The sequence below is a fragment of the Apiospora aurea genome (assembly GCF_038362705.1).
Source record: "Apiospora aurea strain CBS 24483 chromosome Unknown utg000001l_segment0_segment0, whole genome shotgun sequence".
Taxonomy (NCBI): Eukaryota; Fungi; Ascomycota; class Sordariomycetes; order Amphisphaeriales; family Apiosporaceae; genus Apiospora; species Apiospora aurea.
In genome coordinates this window covers 1,016,766-1,035,391 of record NW_027117388.1, presented here as the reverse complement: position 1 = coordinate 1,035,391, position 18,626 = coordinate 1,016,766, and the positions used below count along the sequence as shown (strand labels likewise).

Genomic DNA, 18,626 nt, shown 5'->3' with positions numbered 1-18,626 from the left:
CACCTACTTACACAGGCGTGTGTACCTTCTCATATAGGTACTAATCGAATGTGGCAAAGGAGCCTTCATTTTTCTCAGGCCAACACACCTGATCCATCTACCTGCAACGGAAGGCACACATGCCATATTGGGGCGAAAGACAAAATACGGATTCTGCAGCGGAAGGAGCGAAACCAAGGTTTCTTTGACGAGCCCTCCCCCCAAACATGAGACAAGATTAATGCACTCTGTTTGCATGCTGCTTGTTCCTATTTCTTGGCCTCCAGAACACAGATGTCGACCTAAATAAACACATTTTACTCCATCCTACCCACCCCAAGAACGCTCCAATGCAGTCTTACAGGCATGATACGGCGCCATCTTCGTTGAGGGGCAAGGGAAAGGGCAAGGCCGTCTTGACCACAGGAGAATCGGCACCACTGCAGCTGTCTTCGTTTCCAAAGCAAGCCTTGCCTCCACGCCCACGGCTCTCCCAGAACACATTCTCTCGACCGCAGGAAATGCTGGGAGAATCACAGACGACCGGCAACCTCGGCACATCTCTCGGTAGGGACCAAGCGGCTTATCGAAGCAGTACAACCTGGACCTCTTCAAGCGGTGACATCGATATCAACTCCGAAGATGAAGAGGCTGAGAACCGAACTTTTTTGTCGACGAGTACAACAAACTAGCGAAAAAGGTTTGTCTCCAGTTCCATACATACGTTTTGCGACTTGGTCTGAACTGTGGATAGCATGGCATACGATCGATCGTAATCGGAGACTTTCCCCCAGCTCCTGTAAGTTGCTAGGCCTCTTTGCCGCCAACACCAACTGAATGTTTCCCAGGAACACCAAGAACCTCCATCCAAATCTTTCCCGGAAAGGAAGAATAATTGGATCTCTCGAGTCTTGCGACAGACTTCGAATGGCCAGGCTCTTCCAGACACAGAAAAGCCAGCCGAGCGTCTCCAACATCGCCGAAGTATCAGTGACATTGCTCTGAATTTTGTCTACAACCAAAGGAAAACTGCGTTGAAATATAAAGACCTACGCGGCTTGGTTCGACTATGTGGTAAAAGCACACTATATTTGCCTGCTGAATATGCGCCTGGGTCATTGATCCTCCCCACATGCTTCCGGGCAACAGCACATTATCTCATTCAACATGGTTTGTGACGTCCGAACCCCTTTACTTCCCGCGTATACTGACAAGCATCTTGTAGCGGGTAGCCAAGGCATCTTTCGAATTCCGGGTTCGGTGCGAATCGTCAACGCCCTTTACGATTACTATTGTGCAGACGAAAGAAACGAAGAGATTGCCACGACTACTAGATGTCCAAACTTGCCAACACACCTCAACTGCAGCGTACATGATGTTGCGTCTACGTTCAAACGTTTCTTGTCCAGTCTTCCAGGTGGCATTTTGGGATCCCTGAGTCTCTTCGATGCCTTGGTCGCCATACACAGTCAATTGCGCGCAGATCCTGAATCAACGAAGACGAAGGAGAGCAAGCTACGAGCAAGGCTCATTGCCCTAGCAATTGGAACGGTTAGGTCGAGGTACAGACGAGAACTGATATGTGCCGTATTCGGCGTACTTTGCCTCGTGGGTCGTGTTGCCGAACTTACACCAAGAGAAGACGCCAAAGGTAGACCGCTGCCTACAGTCGATCTGATGGGTTATAACGCGCTTGCCATCATATTCGGTCCCTTGCTTATTGGGGACTTGGTAAATTCCTACAGCATGAAGTTTGCAGATCCCACAGCCGGATTGGTACTTCTGCCTGTTTCGCCTCCCAAATCGAAGAAGCAGAAGCGGACCAGAGCCCCAAAGGATCAAATGCCATCGATGCCGACTATCGATCGCATACATGTCGTAAATGAAATAACGGAGATGCTCATTGTCCATTGGAGAGAGGTAGTGCGTCACCTACGGAACATGAGTGCGTTACACACCAACACAGATCCCCTGTACTCTGGTTCAAGGGCGAGAAGAAACTTCCTCAACTCCTCTGCGTCCGAAACGTTTTTTATGCGAAGGCCACCTGATTGGAGTGCGCATAAGCCTTCCAGTCAAGTGAGACCAAGGTCCAATGCGTCTATTGCTGCTAGCCCTACACCATCATCGAGTAAGCCCATCAGTCCCCCTAACTCACCAATACTAACCTCAATAGAGGTTGGCCCCTCGAAAACCCGAATGAATTCAGTTGCTCCGATGGAACCACTGTCGGTCAGACGACAACGTGTACAGACATCGAGCTCTGCTGCATCGCATAGGCTGCCGCGGGGTCAGTCACTCAATGCACTTTCACCCACTGCCGAAGAAAGCCCTATGGCAGATCATCATTTCGACGACCTTGAGGAATTTGATCCAGTCGCCTCATACACCCCCAAATCTTATAAAAGCAGAACCGAAAATGGCTTGGGGAAGGCTGAGTTTGCCAGCAGCAATGAAGCATTGAGGATGAAGTCTCGCGGCTTCGTTGGGGGCTCAGCATCCGGCGCATCGGCCTCGGGTTCGCCCATGCCAGACTACAGGTTACAACAATCAAAACCTTTTAGTGGGTTGGACCCAAGTGTAAAAAGACAACCTTTCTACGAGAACCCTCACGAGCTAGCTGCAGAAGACCATTTCGATTCCCCAGCTATGGTCTATGATACACTTGCAACCCAGAGGGCGGCCAGTACATCTTCTCGACAGGAATTCACCTCGAATCACGCATCAAAAGTTCAATCTCGTGCTTCATCGGCTGGAAAAACACCTTTGAAGTACGAACGCCTTCCATCTGTGCAGAAGTCACTTCCGGCTCTCCCACCAAGTCCAACAGAGGACCAGATGCTTGCATCAGGACAACAGATGCATTCTGAGCAAAAGTCAGAGACTGCGAACGACGTTCATTTAGCGTATGCTACAACCTCCCTCGAGGCACTTCGGCCCACAGCATCAGAGAGCGAGGAGGTTTCACCACTTTCAGGGGCAGAGACATTTCCCAGCTTTCATCCGTCGGTGGTTGAGAATGCAAAAAGCCCCCCGAGCGCTTGCCAGATCCTACGCAAACGTCAAAGACGCACACTAGTCAAGCCCCGGGCAAGAACATGTCTTCAGATAATTCTAGTCCATGGTCTTTGCGACATATCCTGGGTAGAAAGCCTCCTTCAGCTGGCCACGCTGATCACAAACCTGAACGACTTAGTGATGATCCCACTACAAAGTCAAGTCCCATACACCGTTGGAAGGAGCTCGTCAGGAACAGTCCCACCTCGCCTTTAGCGGCGTTAAGGGAGAGAAGATTATTTCGCAGCTCTGGCCATGGATCACCCCGTCGAAGTGCCGAGTCCAACGAAACCGTGGAGAGGAAACCTGCCACGCCAGAATGGAAACGAAAACTTCTCTCCAGGAAGCTAGAAGACCAGAAGAAGCCAACCACCCTTTCGCCGGACAAGAAACTCATGTTCGAGAAGCCTCCCCAATCGAGTCCCAAAAACCGAAACATATCGCCAGCCAAGGGCAATAACGGTTCGCCAATCAAGGCTGCACCAAATTTGCTCAGCCGGCCACTCTCGCAGAGATCGACTTCGCGACCCGTTGGAGGTGCGGTAAAAGCGATGGCAGCATTGTTTGACAACACTTCTAATGATTCACCAGACGGCCCACTGACTGGTAGATCTCGCAGTGACCTCCGGAGTTCCGCTAGTTTCGCATCTGGACATACCAAGACGCGGTCACCCACGAAGTCTGCGAATTCAACTGTCATTCCATCTGACACTTTGCCACAAACTCCCAGCAGAAGACTCAACGATGATCCTCATGATCCTGGTATGGCTTCTGGACGGATGTACCGTACCTCCGTCGGGCGCAGAAAGCAGACAACAACAGAATCGAGTATCCAAAATACACCCTCCACGTTCCCCAAGGTTGCTCTCAGGCCTACTGGCTTCGTGTTTTCTGCCGCGAAGAATGAGCCGAAGGCTTCACCTTCTAAAGCACCTTCCCGAGATCGGGAGCTGAGTCGTCCGCCCTCACTCGGAACGATGGTTCCTCCTCGTGAAGAGCCGCCCGTCGCCCAGCACTTGACCTTTGTACGACCGCCGTCTGCAACATCTTCTCATAGCCACCTGAGTGGTCAAGCTCTTGGGGATGATCCCTCAGTCACAATTGGTAGCCCGCTGCCGACTTCTGGGCGAAGTCCACGAACTAGAAGCGGTAATGGCCTGTTGCATGCGCAGATACGAAGCCTGCAGAGGCTGCTGCAGTCTAAGAACGAAGAGGTCCTACAGCTACGACGCCAGCTGGAGACCAGGGAGAATGTTGATGTCGGTACACTGAGCGAGAAACTGCGGGAAGCCAAGCGGGACTGTGCGATGTGGCGTGATCGTGCCGAGGCTGCTGAGAAGAGGATCGCAGTCTTCGAGAAGTTTGCAGCCAAGGCACGAGCACTTAGAGGCGGTACTTCTCCCGGCACCGAAGAGAAACGAGAAGCCATGACCCAAGAGGAGAGTGGCACAGATAATATGAAGCTTACGAGACAGAGCACTCCCCTAGCCACACTGAGAGGCGAGTCAGACGGGACTGCACATACGGAGGACCAAGAGACTTTCAACGACAGGCTTCGGAGAAGTATGAGGCGGACCACAAGGCCCGCAGGAGACGGTGCGATGAGCTCGCCTTCGGGTGATGAGTCTATAATGGATCTCAGCCTGGAGAACATGCTCAACGGCACAGATTACATGCCCTTGACCTGGCGTGGCAGAGCGTTGTGGATGGCGGTGGAGGAACTACTGAATATGCAGGACGAGATGGAACACAGTTTGTAATGACTCGCAGGAACTAATGGGTAATGGCGACATCTCGCTTCCAGGCGAGGCAACTTAGTTGGACTATGTTTTTTTATGCAGCGAGAGAAGAAGAGAGCGAGCAACTTGGCGTATTTGATAGTTCTCGATTAGATGTTCACGCAGCATAATTGTCAATTTTAGTCCAGCTCCAGGTGCTTGTGAGGTTATGCTGGGTTTTCGTTGAGTAAAGTCTACGCTACGTGTACGATCTCTTGTAGGTTGACGGTATTATCACCTTTCAGGGGCAAGCCCGCCATGACAAGTAGTTTGCAAGCCCAGTACTTGGACTTTTTATGTTCATGATATCAATAAATCACAAGCTAAACAAGCATCCCCCCCTTCTTCAAGGCGGCGGGTTCGAGGTTTTCATTTTAGCGTATTCAGGCCCCTGTGCGCCTATTTTGAAAACAAACCATCCCTCAACGTCTTGTTGCCAGCTTTACGAAATTCGGCCTCTATACAGTTTTCGTGAGTCCTGGCCAACCAACGTATCTGTGCATAATTTATTCGCGTCACCCTGGATCATTGAGTGGAGGATATCGCTTGCTGGGCGTAGGCGGATAGAGAATTCCTTACCAGCATGAAGATCAATGATGACAGCTGAGTTTGAGCTCTTAATACTCATGTTGCGTCGTACGAACTGCCGAGTTAGGCTGGCATGGAAGCGTCTCATTCCACCCAATCACGAGACGTTTCCTCGTACATGATGCAGAGACAGCTAAATGCGACCGACAACCTGCCCAGTTGTCGCAGCCTACTTCTCTACCACCTACATAACAGGCGACCTGTCCGTTGAAATGGCGCACAGAACGATACGGGCGCGCTGTTCTCGTTCATTCTGAATAACCTATCGAAACCCGCCAAGATGGATATTTCCTCTGCTGTGGGTGACTTGCTTGAACTGGCCAACAAAACCCAGAAGAGCGTTGCAGGTGCGCCAGAAGAAGAATTGAAGCAACTCTTTTCCCTGTATGTCGTTTCTTGCCTTGCGGGGTAATACAAACTCAACTCATGTCGTGATACAGGGTCCAGTCCCTCCAGGATACTGTGCTGCTCGCCGCTCAGCTTCATTTCCCCAAAGATCGGCCCGATACAGAGCTCATCACGCTTCTCGTCAGCGGTAAAAAGCTCTTGTTTAACATACAAGGCCTCTTGGAAAAGTACACGAGCATATTCCATGGGAAGAGATCAATGATACGTCGAGCTTGGTTGCGACCCAACTTGATACCTATCATCCAAGAAACTCAATTGTGGCTCAGCAGAGTCACATCGCTGATGAGAACTCGGGACCTGGAAGCAACATTGAAACTTGATTATCTTCTACAAAGGTTTCAAGATAACCAGAGGCTTCTAACACGTCAGGGTGACTTTCAGGATCTGTTGGTTCTCGACTGGCTTAGCTCTTTCGACTATGCCGGTGAACAATCGAGTTACTTCCGGCGGCATCAGGCTAGGGCAGGCCAGTGGCTGCTCAAGTCAGCCCAATACCAAAAGTGGACAAACACGAGAAAGCAGTTGTTCTTCTGCGAAGGCCCCCCTGGCTCAGGCAAAACATTTCTAACATCTATCTTGGTGAATGACCTGTGTGATAGGATTCCCGCTGGTGGTTCAACAGCCATTTGCTATATATACTGCAGTATTCGCCAACAGAAGAAGCTCGATGACTTGTTGGCCTGTCTTCTCAACCAGTTAGCACGGAATCAGACCCTATTGCCTCGAAGTGTATTGGATCTGTACGAACGATCCGAGAATGGCCGGACACGACCATCTGTCGAGGGTATTCGCGAAACCCTCCTTTCCGTGGTTCCTAGTTACTCCCGTGTCTTCATTGTGGTTGACGCAATTGATGAATGCCAAGAAGGCGATGGCTGCCGACCCAGATTCATATCTGAGCTGCTTAATCTTCATACAAAACTGGGAGTCAACGTATTGGTGACTTCACGGTTTGTACCGGAGATCAAAACACGCTTTGGTGGAAGCACGACGCAAGAAGTTCGCGCCACTACCGAGGAAATTGAGTGTTATATCGAAGATAATATGATACAACTTCCGAGATTTGTGGCCACCAATCTTGACCTCCGATATGAGATCAAGGAGAGGATCGTAAATGCCTCGGACGGAATGTCCGTACAGCCCCTTCCCCGCGAAAAATGAGCATTGCTTACTTTATATAGATTTCTCTTCGCACGTTTATATCTTGAGTCGCTGCAAGGCAAGGGTTCGCCCAAGGCCGTCCAAGTTGCGATCCGGACATTCGAGAGGGGATCAATATCTTTCGATGCCGTATATGACAACACAATGGACCGAATCGATAACCAGATCGCGGACCAGAAGAAACTTGCTCTACAGGCACTATCGTGGATCACTCACGCGAAGAGACCATTGAAGACTGTCGAGTTTCAACACGCGCTCGGTGTTGAGTTGGAAGGTACCTCTCTGAACAAGGATAGCTTCCCGGAGCTTGATGATGTGCTTTCTCGCTGCTATGGTCTTGTCATGATTGATGAGACCGATAGTGTCCGTCTAGTCCATCCTACGGCATATGGATACTTCGAAAGAACGCAAAAGATCCGGTTCCCAGAAGCGCAAAACAGGATCACGGATATCTGTATTAGACACTTGTCTTTCGACGTCTTCGATAGCGGTAGATGCGAGTGATTACGAGTACGAAGATCGACTTTCTTCCTACCCATTATACGAGTACTGCAGTCGTTACTGGGGAGATCATGCCCGCTTGGTCACTGACCACCAATATATGACATCTCATTTCTCGAGAATCAGTCCATAGTGGATGCCGCAGCCCAAGGGTTACTAGCGAGGAGGAGATGGATAGGGGACTCTTGCTACAGTACCCGGGTCCCAGCTCAGATGACTGCGTTGCACTTGATGGCCTTTTTTGGGCTTCAAGATGCGATGCAGTCATTTCCATCAATACGGAATTATGACGAATGCAACAGCCACGGCAGAACACCTCTATCGTATGCCGCTGAGAATGGGCACGAGGCTATAGTGCGGCTGCTTCTCGACAAGAGTGCCAGAGTAGACTCAAGAGATCAGCACCGCAAGACGCCACTATCCTATGCCGCTGCAAAGGGACACGAGGCCGTAATGCGACTTGTTCAGGGGGTGGCCGAGATTGATTTGGAAGATGAAAACGGAAGGACAGCGCTATCCTTGGCTGCTGGAAGCGGGAACGAGCCAGGGTTACGGCTACTTCTCGAGAGGAGAGCCAAGGTCGATACCAAAGATCAGTTCGGGAGGACGCCTCTATCTTTTGCTGCTGAAAGCGGGAATGAGGCCGCGGTGCGGCTCCTACTCGAGGAGAAGGCCAAGATCGACTCAGAAGACCATCAAGAAAATACCCCCATATACTATGGCACTACCCACTGGCATGGAGCCGTTGTGCATCTTGTACTACAGGACGAATCCTTGACCCCGTACCAAGATAACATCATCAAGCATACAATCATGCCCCTAATGAAGAGCGGTGATCCGAAACATGTTTTAGGCTTCTTACACAGAAGTCCCGAAGCTCTATCATATCCAGATTTTTGGGACTGGGCAATACCGAACGATAGACTTGATATTGCTACCTTTCTTACGAAACATGGCAGCTGGGACAAGTTCGGGCCCACAAACTGGGGTGAGATCTTATTTCTTGCCATCAAAGTTGGGAACGTCAGGTTAACAGAGGTGCTTCTCAGCCGGGACATTGCACTTGACGATTCTACAACGGCAAGGAAGTCGCTGCTCTTTTTGGCCGTAGAGCATAAGCGAACTCACATCGTCGAAATTCTCCTGGGGAAGTACCAATTGGGAGTGAACCTGAAGAATGACCGAGGAGAAACCGCTATTCAGTTGGCTGCTTCTCATAACGACACCAATATGGTCAAGCTTCTCCTTTTACAGGAGAATGTTGAAACAGATTTCAAAGACAAAGACGGGCGCAGCCTTCTATCGATCATGTCAGCCTTCGGCAACACTGTCATAGTCAAGATGCTACTTCAGCAAAAGAATGTGAATCCCAACTTGGGAGACATTTCCGGGAAAACACCACTTTCGTGGGCCGCCATGGAAGGCAAATTTGAGGTTGTGGAAATCTTAACAGAAAGCGATTCTGTAACAATTGACGAACCTGATGAGAAGGGCTGGACACCGCTCTTTTGGGCATCTTCACGGCAACAAGATCATATCGTCTCCCAGCTACTGTATGCGAAAGCAAACGGCAATCGCCAAGACCAAAGAGGGCGTACCGCACTCCACCATGTAGCGCAGCTTGGTCTCGAGAACGTATGCTGCACTCTTCTTGATCATGTTAAGTGTGGTATTACTGACCAAGATGGCAACACGGCGTTGCTAGTGGCACTTGAGAATGGTCACCGCAACATTATGCAATGCATTTTGAGCAAGGACGGTTTCACGCTCGCTTATCTTATTGAAAAGGGAGACCAGCAGCGGTTGGAGGCCCTCCTGGAGCTGGATGGAGCCATCAATACCGCAGATACTTCGAAACGAAGCTTGGTACATCTTTCTGTTATACACAAAAAGCCAGAGATACTGGGCATGTTGATCAGTCGGAAAGCGAATGTCAACCAGAAAGATACTACTAGCAGGACACCACTTCGGTACGCAATTGAGCAGGCAATTGCAGACAAAGGTGATGATGCCTACACCAAGCCTATCGCAGCGCTACTCCAGGCAGGCGCAGACATGAGTGGAATTTTCACATCAGATTGGCAATCTTCATTCAACCAATCTAAGGAAAGTATATGCGTCTTCAGAGCGTCACATCATACTCAGCGGGCACAGGCACATGATGTTATATTCCAGTCCTCGGCTAGCTTCACGTGTTGGCCTGCTGAAGAACCTCCATTCAGACGTCTTTAGTGGGTGTTCCCAGATTCTCGCGTACTAGGAATTGTCTAACCTTTTATAGTGTCGCGACATGTGCCCCTTCCTGTCTAAGCCAGAGTGTACCTCCTGGGTCTGCTATCTCATATTGTTATCCGAACAGACAACATGGTTGCTCATCGCTTGTCCGTTCGAATCTCTACCGAGCTGGCGGGGACCAAGGACACCTCTCCAAAAACCAACAAAGATGAGCTGCAAGAGAGCCTTGAACGAATCTTGCAGTACGACATCCATATCATGGCCGCCTGGACTGAGGTTGATCACTTCACAACGTTTCCATGCAATTCGATTCCTGAAAATGGGCTGGAGTTGTTCTATTCATTTCTGAAAGAACTGGAGAAAGAATGGCTAAGTATATGTGAACGTGCATTCAGACATCTAGTCAAATTGGTAAGTCCTGATATGTTTCATACCTACTTCACAACGCATATCTAACGGTTTTCTTAGCGACGGGCCATCATCCATTCCAAAGGCCAACATCCTGCTCTCATAGACGAAGTTCTCCGCAATGCGCAGCTCTTGGCTTCCGTTCGTGAACAAATCGACTTGCATGCTAAGTCTGCCGAGGACTTCAACAACAACTACTGCAGTACGGTTCACAGTGATTTGGTTGAGCAATGCGAAGATGCCATTACCAGGTTTGCCGATAACCTGAGCAAGGAAATCGATGAACTAGATGAAGCTTCGCAAAACATTATCCAGCTCGTAAATCAACCACCAACTACTCATGCCAGCGATCACAATGTTCTTATATTATATAACGCAGGAATTCAATTTGGTCTCGATCAATGAAGCTCGTCAATCTAAGATTATCTCAGCAAGTATGAAGCGCTTGAGATGGATTACAGTACGTTACAATACGCCGTATGTATACATGTATTATCTGTTGTCTAACTTATGTCAAGTTCATCTTTCTTCCAGCAACATTCTCGTCCGTAAGTCCTCCACAACGATATCCCATGTAGATCATTGAGCTCGAAATAGGAGCTCAAATACTTATTGACTATATACAAGAGCATCTTTGGCATGAACGTCGACCTCTTTGCAAGTAACCCGGATTGGCGGTGGTACCCCTTGGCAGCTATTTCATTGCTTGCCCTCACATTCCTTAGTTGGATTTTCATCAAGTACTTTGATGTAGGTTGTAATCACATTATACAGCATTCGTATCAGCTAACCAAGATCTTCAGATGGAAAGATGGATACAGGCGAACATTGGTGATCGCATGGACATCCTGGCACAGCGGTTGAAAGGAAAGAATATACAGTCGAGGAAGTCACTGACTCCGACTGAAGTTTAGGAATACCCCAGGGGCAGTAGGTAATTTCCCGCTAAGAGTTGTTTAATATATTACTGTAATCCTGATGCCGTAAACACTCTTCCCATAATCATTAATTGCTGACCTCCTCTCTAATCCGTACGACGTAGGAAGTGAGCAAACTTGGAGTTAAGGGCAGGTTCTATCAGCAACTCGTGATGCTTCCCGGGCATTTCGCTTCTTAATCGTTAGGCTGTCGTCATACGTCCTTACCTACCTACGCGCTCGTAGGTTACCTACCCTGGTTTACCATTGCTCTCGCCGAATGCCAGGCAACATGATAAGCCATACACTGCGTCTTCACTGTGTTGTGGCGCCGACGTTACCAGGGGCCGGTGTTTCTTCTTATTAGGAGGAGAACCACAAACGACTGTTCATTGCCCACACACTGTAAGTCGGCAACATGGACTGCAAGAGTGAGTTTCGGAATTCAGCGGGCCAGTACCAGCAGAAAAGCATTCCTCCTGACTTTGCTTATATAAAATAGCGTGCAGTCAATGGTAAAAGTAGCTTGTCGGGTAGCCGTAGACCATACATCTCTTCCCTCATTGGTAAGTGAGTATGGATGCGGAACCCAAGGCGAGTGGAAGTTCACCATAGAGGACTGACTGACTGTCGAAGGTTTTATTCCCATTATTGGTGCCTTCTAATGCTGTTCCTACTTCACCTCTTCTTTGGCTGAATCTAAGACTACTGCGAGCTACGTTGGTTAGCCTGCTGCCACCTACTTCACAGCAGGACAGGTGTGGATCAGCCAGACAGCCAACCGTCCCCCTAAGGTGGTTGGACGGGTCCTAAATCCGGCATGATTGTGACTAGCCTATATTGATGTGTAAGCAGATATAGCCACTGCATACCTACTTTATGTAAATACCTACCCAGCATTGGCAGGACCCTGACTTTTCTGGATGGCCAATCGTGGGGTGGTCCATTCGAGAGGGATCGCCAACGCATGCAAAGCGATTGACAGCGACAATATGCAACGTCAAGCAAGGTAGGTCTTTGTTACGGGATAAGTCGCACGCCCGTATCCAAGGGCGTTTCACCCAAACGAGCCTTTGGCTGCATCGGGCCACTGGCTGCGTCGAGACGAACAGCACAGCATAGCGACGTTTACCATAGATCATCAGCTCAAATCAGAGGTGGTAGGTATGGAGTAGGCAAGCATATGAAGCGCGGGCCTGACCCCTCATTCCGAGAGGGAAGGGTGGGAAGGGTGGGAAGGTGGGGGTTGCCGAACAGGTGTCGCATTTACGGCGGGATTATGGAAGCCTTATCAATCAAGCTTACTTACTTTATATTCCCAACCCGGCCACCCCTAAAAGACCTCCATGTGGCATTGCGAGGCTAGCGGTAACTGAATAAGGCAATTCTTCTGATCTTCTGAACCCGAGTGAGGTATGACAAGTAAAACCCTGGCTATGGCCTCACCAAGAGGGCTAGACATGACATAGGTTGCTTGGTAGATGCGTGTAAATCCGGTTGATCCGATAAGCCGATAGATGGCCTCATGGCTTGCACGCAGCACGTTAGGTAGTACCTAGAGTCCTAGCAGCTAAAGTAAGGTAGCCATAGCAGAGCCATAGACCGACAGACCACTACTAATCCGTCCAGCTTGCTTGCATAATCGAAAAGTAAGCAACGCTGGCAGCAGAAAAGGCGGACCCCCCTTGAAATCTATCCTCCGGGTGGGGCCTATACCTAGCGTCGTCGCCAATCCGACCTGGCCGTGCTCGTGTCGTCCCAGCCAGTAGTCTAGAATCGTCTCCGCCGTCCGGTCTTGTACGACCTGCCCGTGTAAAATAAATACCGTCGCGATGCGCCCCCAACTCCTCGCTGTCACTTCCTCCCTTCTCCGATCCACTACAGCTCGCCTATATCCCTCATCACCTCTCGCTCCTCTCTCCGGTCTCATCCTCGGACACCAATCCCTCGCCGTCAAAGCTCAACCGCAATACCAAGCCCAGCAGCAAGTCCTCTACACCTCCCAAACCGCCGCCAACATGTCTGCCACCCCTATCAACGCCAACTCGGTCTTGGACCTCATCAAGAACCGCCGCACCTACTACCCCCTGTCCAAGGACCTGCCCATCAGCAAGGAGCGCATCTCCGAGATCGTCAAGGAGGCCGTCCTCCACGTCCCGTCCTCCTTCAACGCCCAGTCCAACCGCGTCATCGTCCTCCTCGGCGCCGACCACGAGAAGCTCTGGGACATCGCCACCGACATCCTCAAGGCCATCGTCCCCGCCGAGGCCTTCCAGGCCACCGCCGACAAGATGGGCATGTTCAAGGGCGCCGCCGGTACCGTAAGTTGCACTCTCACCCTCTCGCATTCCTCCCACCCCGCCTTGAGCTTGAGAGTGGCATCAGGGGGGGGTCCAAGCAGCACCCCCCACTACCCCTCCATCCCCCTGGGCTACCCCTGTCTCACCAACACACTCTCTTTACCAATTGCTTGTTGTTAACACGTATTCCTCCCAACCAACAGGTCCTATTCTTCGAGGATGAGAAGACCGTCCAGAAGCAGCAGTCCGACTACCCCATGTACGCCGACAAGTTCCCCGGCTGGGCCACCCAGTCGGACGCCATGCTGCAGTTCGTCGTCTGGACCGCGCTCGAGGCCGAGGGCGCCATCGGCGCCAACCTGCAGCACTACAACCCCCTCATCAACGAGAGGGTCGCCGCCGAGTGGAACGTCCCCTCGGACTGGAAGCTCAACGCCCAGCTCGTCTTCGGCGGCAAGACCGGCGAGGCCGGCCCCAAGAGCCAGATCCCCGTCGAGGAGCGCGTCAAGGTCTTCGGCGCTTAAGCGGGCGTCTGTCGGTCTGTCCTGAATCTTTTTTTTTTTTTTTTTTTTTTTTTTTTGGATGAATGATTGTGCGTGTGCATGGGATTTAAAAAATTACTGGAGTTCACAGCGACTAAACTTATGATATGACATGATGTGGAATTTTAGAAGAAGAAAGGGTCGCAGCAGATACCTTGTTAGATCGTATAGAGATCATGTCGAGCGCAGAAGGGGTGGTTGCCGCTAGAGATAGACAAGCCACGCCCCGATCTGAGTGCTGCAAATAAATCAATGCGATTCTAAAGACAAAAACCAAGACTATACCTGAATGTGAATTCCGCTTTAGTGTCCCCTATACCTCGTGCTCGTGGTACTCCGAGTGTTGTCAAGTCGTGTACATGTTAGGCAGACACGATGTAAGATGACTGGAGGATGCAACACAGGTCGTCAAGTTAAAGCTGCCCCTTATTTGATTGATTGGCTCTATCTAGAATTACTAATCTCAAGTCACAAAAGCCTCCCAATCCAAGGTTAGGTGCATGAGGTAGGTGGCGTCCGCTCGAAAAAAAAAAAAAAAGCAAGTGCATGACGGTGCAGTTCGTGTGACTGTTTGATGACGATGCCCGCCCCCTCTCCAACTTACCCATGGCTTTCCATCACGTGCTTGGCAGAAATCACAGCAGAATATCGTCTAGCATGAAATGTATGAGAGTATGCGTAGTGCCGTAGTCAGTAGTAGTACGTGCCAAAAGAGGCCGGACAACATTGCTCTATGTTGCCTGTACAGTGCATCTACTACTAGTAGTATTTTCCATCTTGAATGGCACATATACTCATCGGTTGGCCGTGTTCACTTTGTACTCGAGCCTGTAATCTCAGAAACCCGAGGGCATTCGACATGCAGCACGATCAAGAGGTCGTGGCGACTCGTTTTTACTTTGCTTCGTTCTTTTATCTACACAATTGCTTTTTGTAATTCGATACGCAGTGAAAGCGTGTGGTTTTGCTGATACTCCTGGATCAATGCAATGATGCTGCTGCCTCTGTAACACTGCATTTTGTGTACCCTCAATGCCGCTCTTCTGATGTTCCCCATCTGTTATGTATAGCTTCGAAGCTACTGCAAACAAAGACATCCCTTGCTCATCATGGTATGAGGAGGTCCTTCCCTCCCGCTGATGCACCAATGCAGCCCCAGCCCCCTCCCATATGATAATAAACCTCCCTTTCTTCAGTCCCAGCCTAGAAGCTATCCAATAAAGTTGGGTATCAGTATCGTGTGAGCGGCGAATGTCCAAATGGCATGCCTGTAGTAATTGGGTATGTATCTGCTCATTCCGTGCTGGGTGGAATAATGTTTCCTCCTTGGAAGATCACCTGCCGGTCGACTTGCTTCTCCGTCTCGTTGTACTCCAATCGTTTATAGGTCACGATGCTCCCCTCATTCATGTCGAAGTCGAAGAATCGTATGCGGCGGATGTAGTTGTCGTAACCGCCGTAACCCCCGAATCCAGCACCGCCGCCGTAGCACATCCACAATTTGGGGGTTCTGTTTTCATCCGTATCCGTAGATAAGCTGCAATAATCGTTTGCGTGGTCACTGGACATCGCATCAGCACTTCTGAACCCGAATCCTGTCCCGGAACAAGAACTATACTTACTGTCCGCAGCTCACCATGACGACACCCTGATCAACCAGGGCGTCGCGGAACCCTGAGTTGTACACAGGCGCCGTCACGCCTTCTCTCCACTCGCCAAGCCGGTAGTTTTCCACTTCCCGGTATTCCGGCAGGGGAATGTGGATGAAGGCGACATTCATGTGAATGCCGCTGTACTCCCTGTGCTTCTTTTGCAAGCTTTGAGATGTCTGTTTGAACCAATCGATCTGGTTCTTCTTGATCCAATCGTAGCCTTGCCACTGCCGCTCGTCTGGCGAGTACGAATGCGAATCCAAGAGCCAAAGGGTCAATGCCGAGTGCTTCGAACCGCCCCGGGCAAGAACTTCGACGAAATAGTTCCCTACGCCGTCAATATCATCCGGCCCTGCCCGAGATAGCGAGTATGGCAACGACTCCACTAGGGCCATTTGACCTCTCCGGTTAAGAGCTCCCTCATCGTCGTGATTGCCGAAAATAGAGACGTATGGAATCTTGCGTTTGATCAGGGGTTGGGCATACTTGAAAATCGCCTAGACAGAGTTAGTAAGCGGTTCATACGTAAGATCATATTGCAGCCGTACCGAAGCCGCATCTGGCGCGGTGTCTCCATTTACTTGGTCCCCGCTCAAGACCACCAAGTCGGGTTTCTCTTCGTCCAGTAACCTGAGGACAAAATCCATGGTCCTCGGGTCTGCCATACACTTCCCTCCGTTGTACTCGTCCGGTACAGGTTCACGGCAGGCGCCAGTACCTGTACTTAGGTGCAGATCCGCCAGTTGCATGATCTTGAACCTGCCGCTGTCCTTAACTCGGGGCTGAGGCCGCGCCGGCTCAATGTGTTTGCCCCTCCGAACGCTGATATGCGCTGCCGGAATCGTGGAGTCCGCATCCAACAGCAAGGGCAACTTCGTGAGATCCCATCCCTCTCGCGCATCGACGGCATCGTCGCCAAAGAGGACGTCCACAGCCGTGACGGCCTTCTTCGAGTCGCTCGCGTGCGGCTTGGATGACCTCTGGATCCACAAGCCGGCCGGGCGCTTCTCCCACTTCGCGTCGGCCTGGCCCTTGGCGCTACCGGAGGGGTCGAGCCGGCCAACCGTAACGTCCATGACGACCTGGTCGCCGGGCTTCAGCTCCTCCTCCTTGGAGCGCCGGATGTGGACGTAGGCGCTCGTTACCCACCCTTTGCCCAGGTAGAGGTCCTTCTCGACGCGGTGCCACACGTCCTTGTCGAGCTTACACGACGAGAACAGGTTGACCGACGAGCAGGTCGTGATGGTGACGTCGGTGACCACCAGCCCCGGGTGGTGCTGGGGCATGTATTCGTGGATCGCATTGGGGAGGACGCGGAAGTTGCGGTCGATGAAGAAGACGACGAGGAATGTGAAGAGCGCAGCGGCCGAGAGCTGGCTAATGGTACGAACCTAGCAGTGTGACGATGTCTCGTGGTCAGCAATTGTGTTATGCAACATGGACAGTCGCCTTGGAGCTGTATGTACTAGGCAGGCACAGCTGCTGCTAATTGAGCAAAGAGCGCAAAGGATCCGATACTTACTATACGGCGCGTCATGGCTACTTTGCAGCTTGCAAGCGCGTGGCCGATGCTATCAAGTCACCGACCAAGAGCTTTGAGCTGTCGGAGTCGCAGGCGATCCGGGGATCAGCACCTGGCGGGCAGGGCAGCTAGCGAGAGCGTGGTGACGGAATGCGGAGTTGTCGTCCGATTTGGCGTGCTATGCAGCATCTTCAACCCAGGAGCAGGGTAGTCAGAAACGAATCCGAGCTCGAAACCTAGGCCTAGTGGTGTGTGTGTGTGTCATTCAAAGGGGAAAGGGTAAAGGTAAAGGGTAAAGCAATTATTGTTTCTACTGGAAGATTGGCAAATGCAAGCGATTTGGTGGGAATAGGAGAATTGCTGTCGAATGCGCCGCGCAGCATGTGGAAACTTCTTGGAGAGATCCCTGAACAGCGTACTCAGCATGAGTGGACGGGACAGACAGGCCAGACAGCTCCGACTGACGACCTTTGACTGCTGATCCGGGGTACCAATCGTCGCCGCCAAGCGGGAAGTAGCCTTTGTTGGACTTAGTGGCCCCCATCCCGAAGCAACCTCACAGGACTTGCGTTGGCATTGTACTGCATTTGCATTGTACAAGTGGCATAAATAGCGGTCCTTTGTTTGATAAGAAGAAAAAGAAAAGAAAAGAAAAGAAGAAACATCCAAAAGAGAAGCGGCGCGAATGCGAAAATTGGAATGGTCCTTGCTTGCCATGAAAAGAGACAGAGGGATGTTAGATGCTAATCGGGTATCGCAAGTATATCCTACCTGCGCAAAGTGGACAACTGCTGCTAGGTAACATTTTGATGCCGGCCTCATTGGGTTTTGCTACTTAGTAATACGGGGCGCAGTTGTAGCTGTCTGGTTCTTTACCACAGCGTACCATCCATATACTTGAGCTATATGGACCGAGGTCAGGGTCGCATAACTATCCAGATCTAAGAGCTCCCTTACGGTTACGGGCAATATAGAGGCGATTTCGAGGTTGGGGTGGATCGTGTAACCTGCAAGTCATCTGGCTGTGATCGGCCAAGATAACCCGCCCTACATGAAAAACTGCCCGCAACCCATATCTTATCCCCGTTCCGAGCCCGAGACGCATGCCTTGTGGTAATCAAGGGCGGTAGCCTAAAAATCGAATCAAACCTGTCAGGCTGACACACAAAAGGTCGGATCCGAGGCCAAGTCGGAGAGTAGAAGTGCCCGAGTTTCAACAGAGCCCTGACCCAACCGCCGATTCCAAATACTCTAAGTACCTAACATACTTAACAGACAGACAGACCACATCTGATCCATTCACCATTCATCCATGACTGAATTTTTATAGGTATCGACTTTCTTTAATGTTATGAATTGCTATATACACAATGTCTATTATATACAAATGGTGTAGTCAATTCGCCAGCCCAAGAGCAAGGTGTTGCGTCTTTTATAACCCACTCAATGCAATGCCGCAATATGCACCCCGAACCAAGCGCCTCGAAATCCCAAAAATGCCCTCCCAGCTTGCGCAAACGCTGCATGTCTACTACTAAACCATGAAGATCATCCGTCCCTAGAGGCGCGTCATTGCGA

General features: G+C 50.7%; 5 protein-coding genes across 5 annotated transcripts; 4 read left to right on the top strand and 1 right to left on the bottom strand.

Annotated features, from left to right (window-relative positions):
• Positions 1–1,146: 1,146 nt before the first annotated feature.
• On the top strand, positions 1,147–3,639 carry PG986_000334 (GTPase activation- GAP; the record flags this gene model as incomplete). The annotated part of the gene is made up of 4 exons (XM_066836556.1): positions 1,147–2,110; positions 2,156–2,940; positions 3,009–3,578; positions 3,628–3,639. 4 exons carry the CDS (start codon positions 1,147–1,149, stop codon positions 3,637–3,639), a joined length of 2,331 nt encoding a protein of 776 aa, XP_066705449.1.
• A 374-nt stretch (positions 3,640–4,013) lies between these two features.
• Positions 4,014–4,796, top strand: PG986_000333 (uncharacterized protein; the record flags this gene model as incomplete). The annotated part of the gene is made up of 1 exon (XM_066836555.1): positions 4,014–4,796. One exon carries the CDS (start codon positions 4,014–4,016, stop codon positions 4,794–4,796), a length of 783 nt encoding a protein of 260 aa, XP_066705448.1.
• An 886-nt stretch (positions 4,797–5,682) lies between these two features.
• Positions 5,683–10,865, top strand: PG986_000332 (uncharacterized protein; the record flags this gene model as incomplete). Its single annotated transcript, XM_066836554.1, has 10 exons — positions 5,683–5,786; positions 5,843–6,940; positions 6,992–7,390; positions 7,775–9,582; positions 9,832–10,000; positions 10,103–10,118; positions 10,176–10,433; positions 10,495–10,575; positions 10,634–10,663; positions 10,743–10,865. Coding segments are annotated over 10 exons (4,086 nt in total), but the record flags the coding sequence as incomplete, so codon positions are not given.
• A 1,999-nt stretch (positions 10,866–12,864) lies between these two features.
• Positions 12,865–13,856, top strand: PG986_000331 (uncharacterized protein; the record flags this gene model as incomplete). Its single annotated transcript, XM_066836553.1, has 2 exons — positions 12,865–13,353; positions 13,536–13,856. 2 exons carry the CDS (start codon positions 12,865–12,867, stop codon positions 13,854–13,856), a joined length of 810 nt encoding a protein of 269 aa, XP_066705446.1.
• A 1,311-nt stretch (positions 13,857–15,167) lies between these two features.
• PG986_000330 (calcineurin-like phosphoesterase) lies at positions 15,168–17,063 on the bottom strand (the record flags this gene model as incomplete). The annotated part of the gene is made up of 4 exons (XM_066836552.1): positions 15,168–15,435; positions 15,497–16,023; positions 16,075–16,917; positions 17,049–17,063. The coding sequence occupies 4 exons, from the start codon at positions 17,061–17,063 to the stop codon at positions 15,168–15,170; spliced, it is 1,653 nt and encodes a 550-aa protein (XP_066705445.1).
• Positions 17,064–18,626: the final 1,563 nt, after the last annotated feature.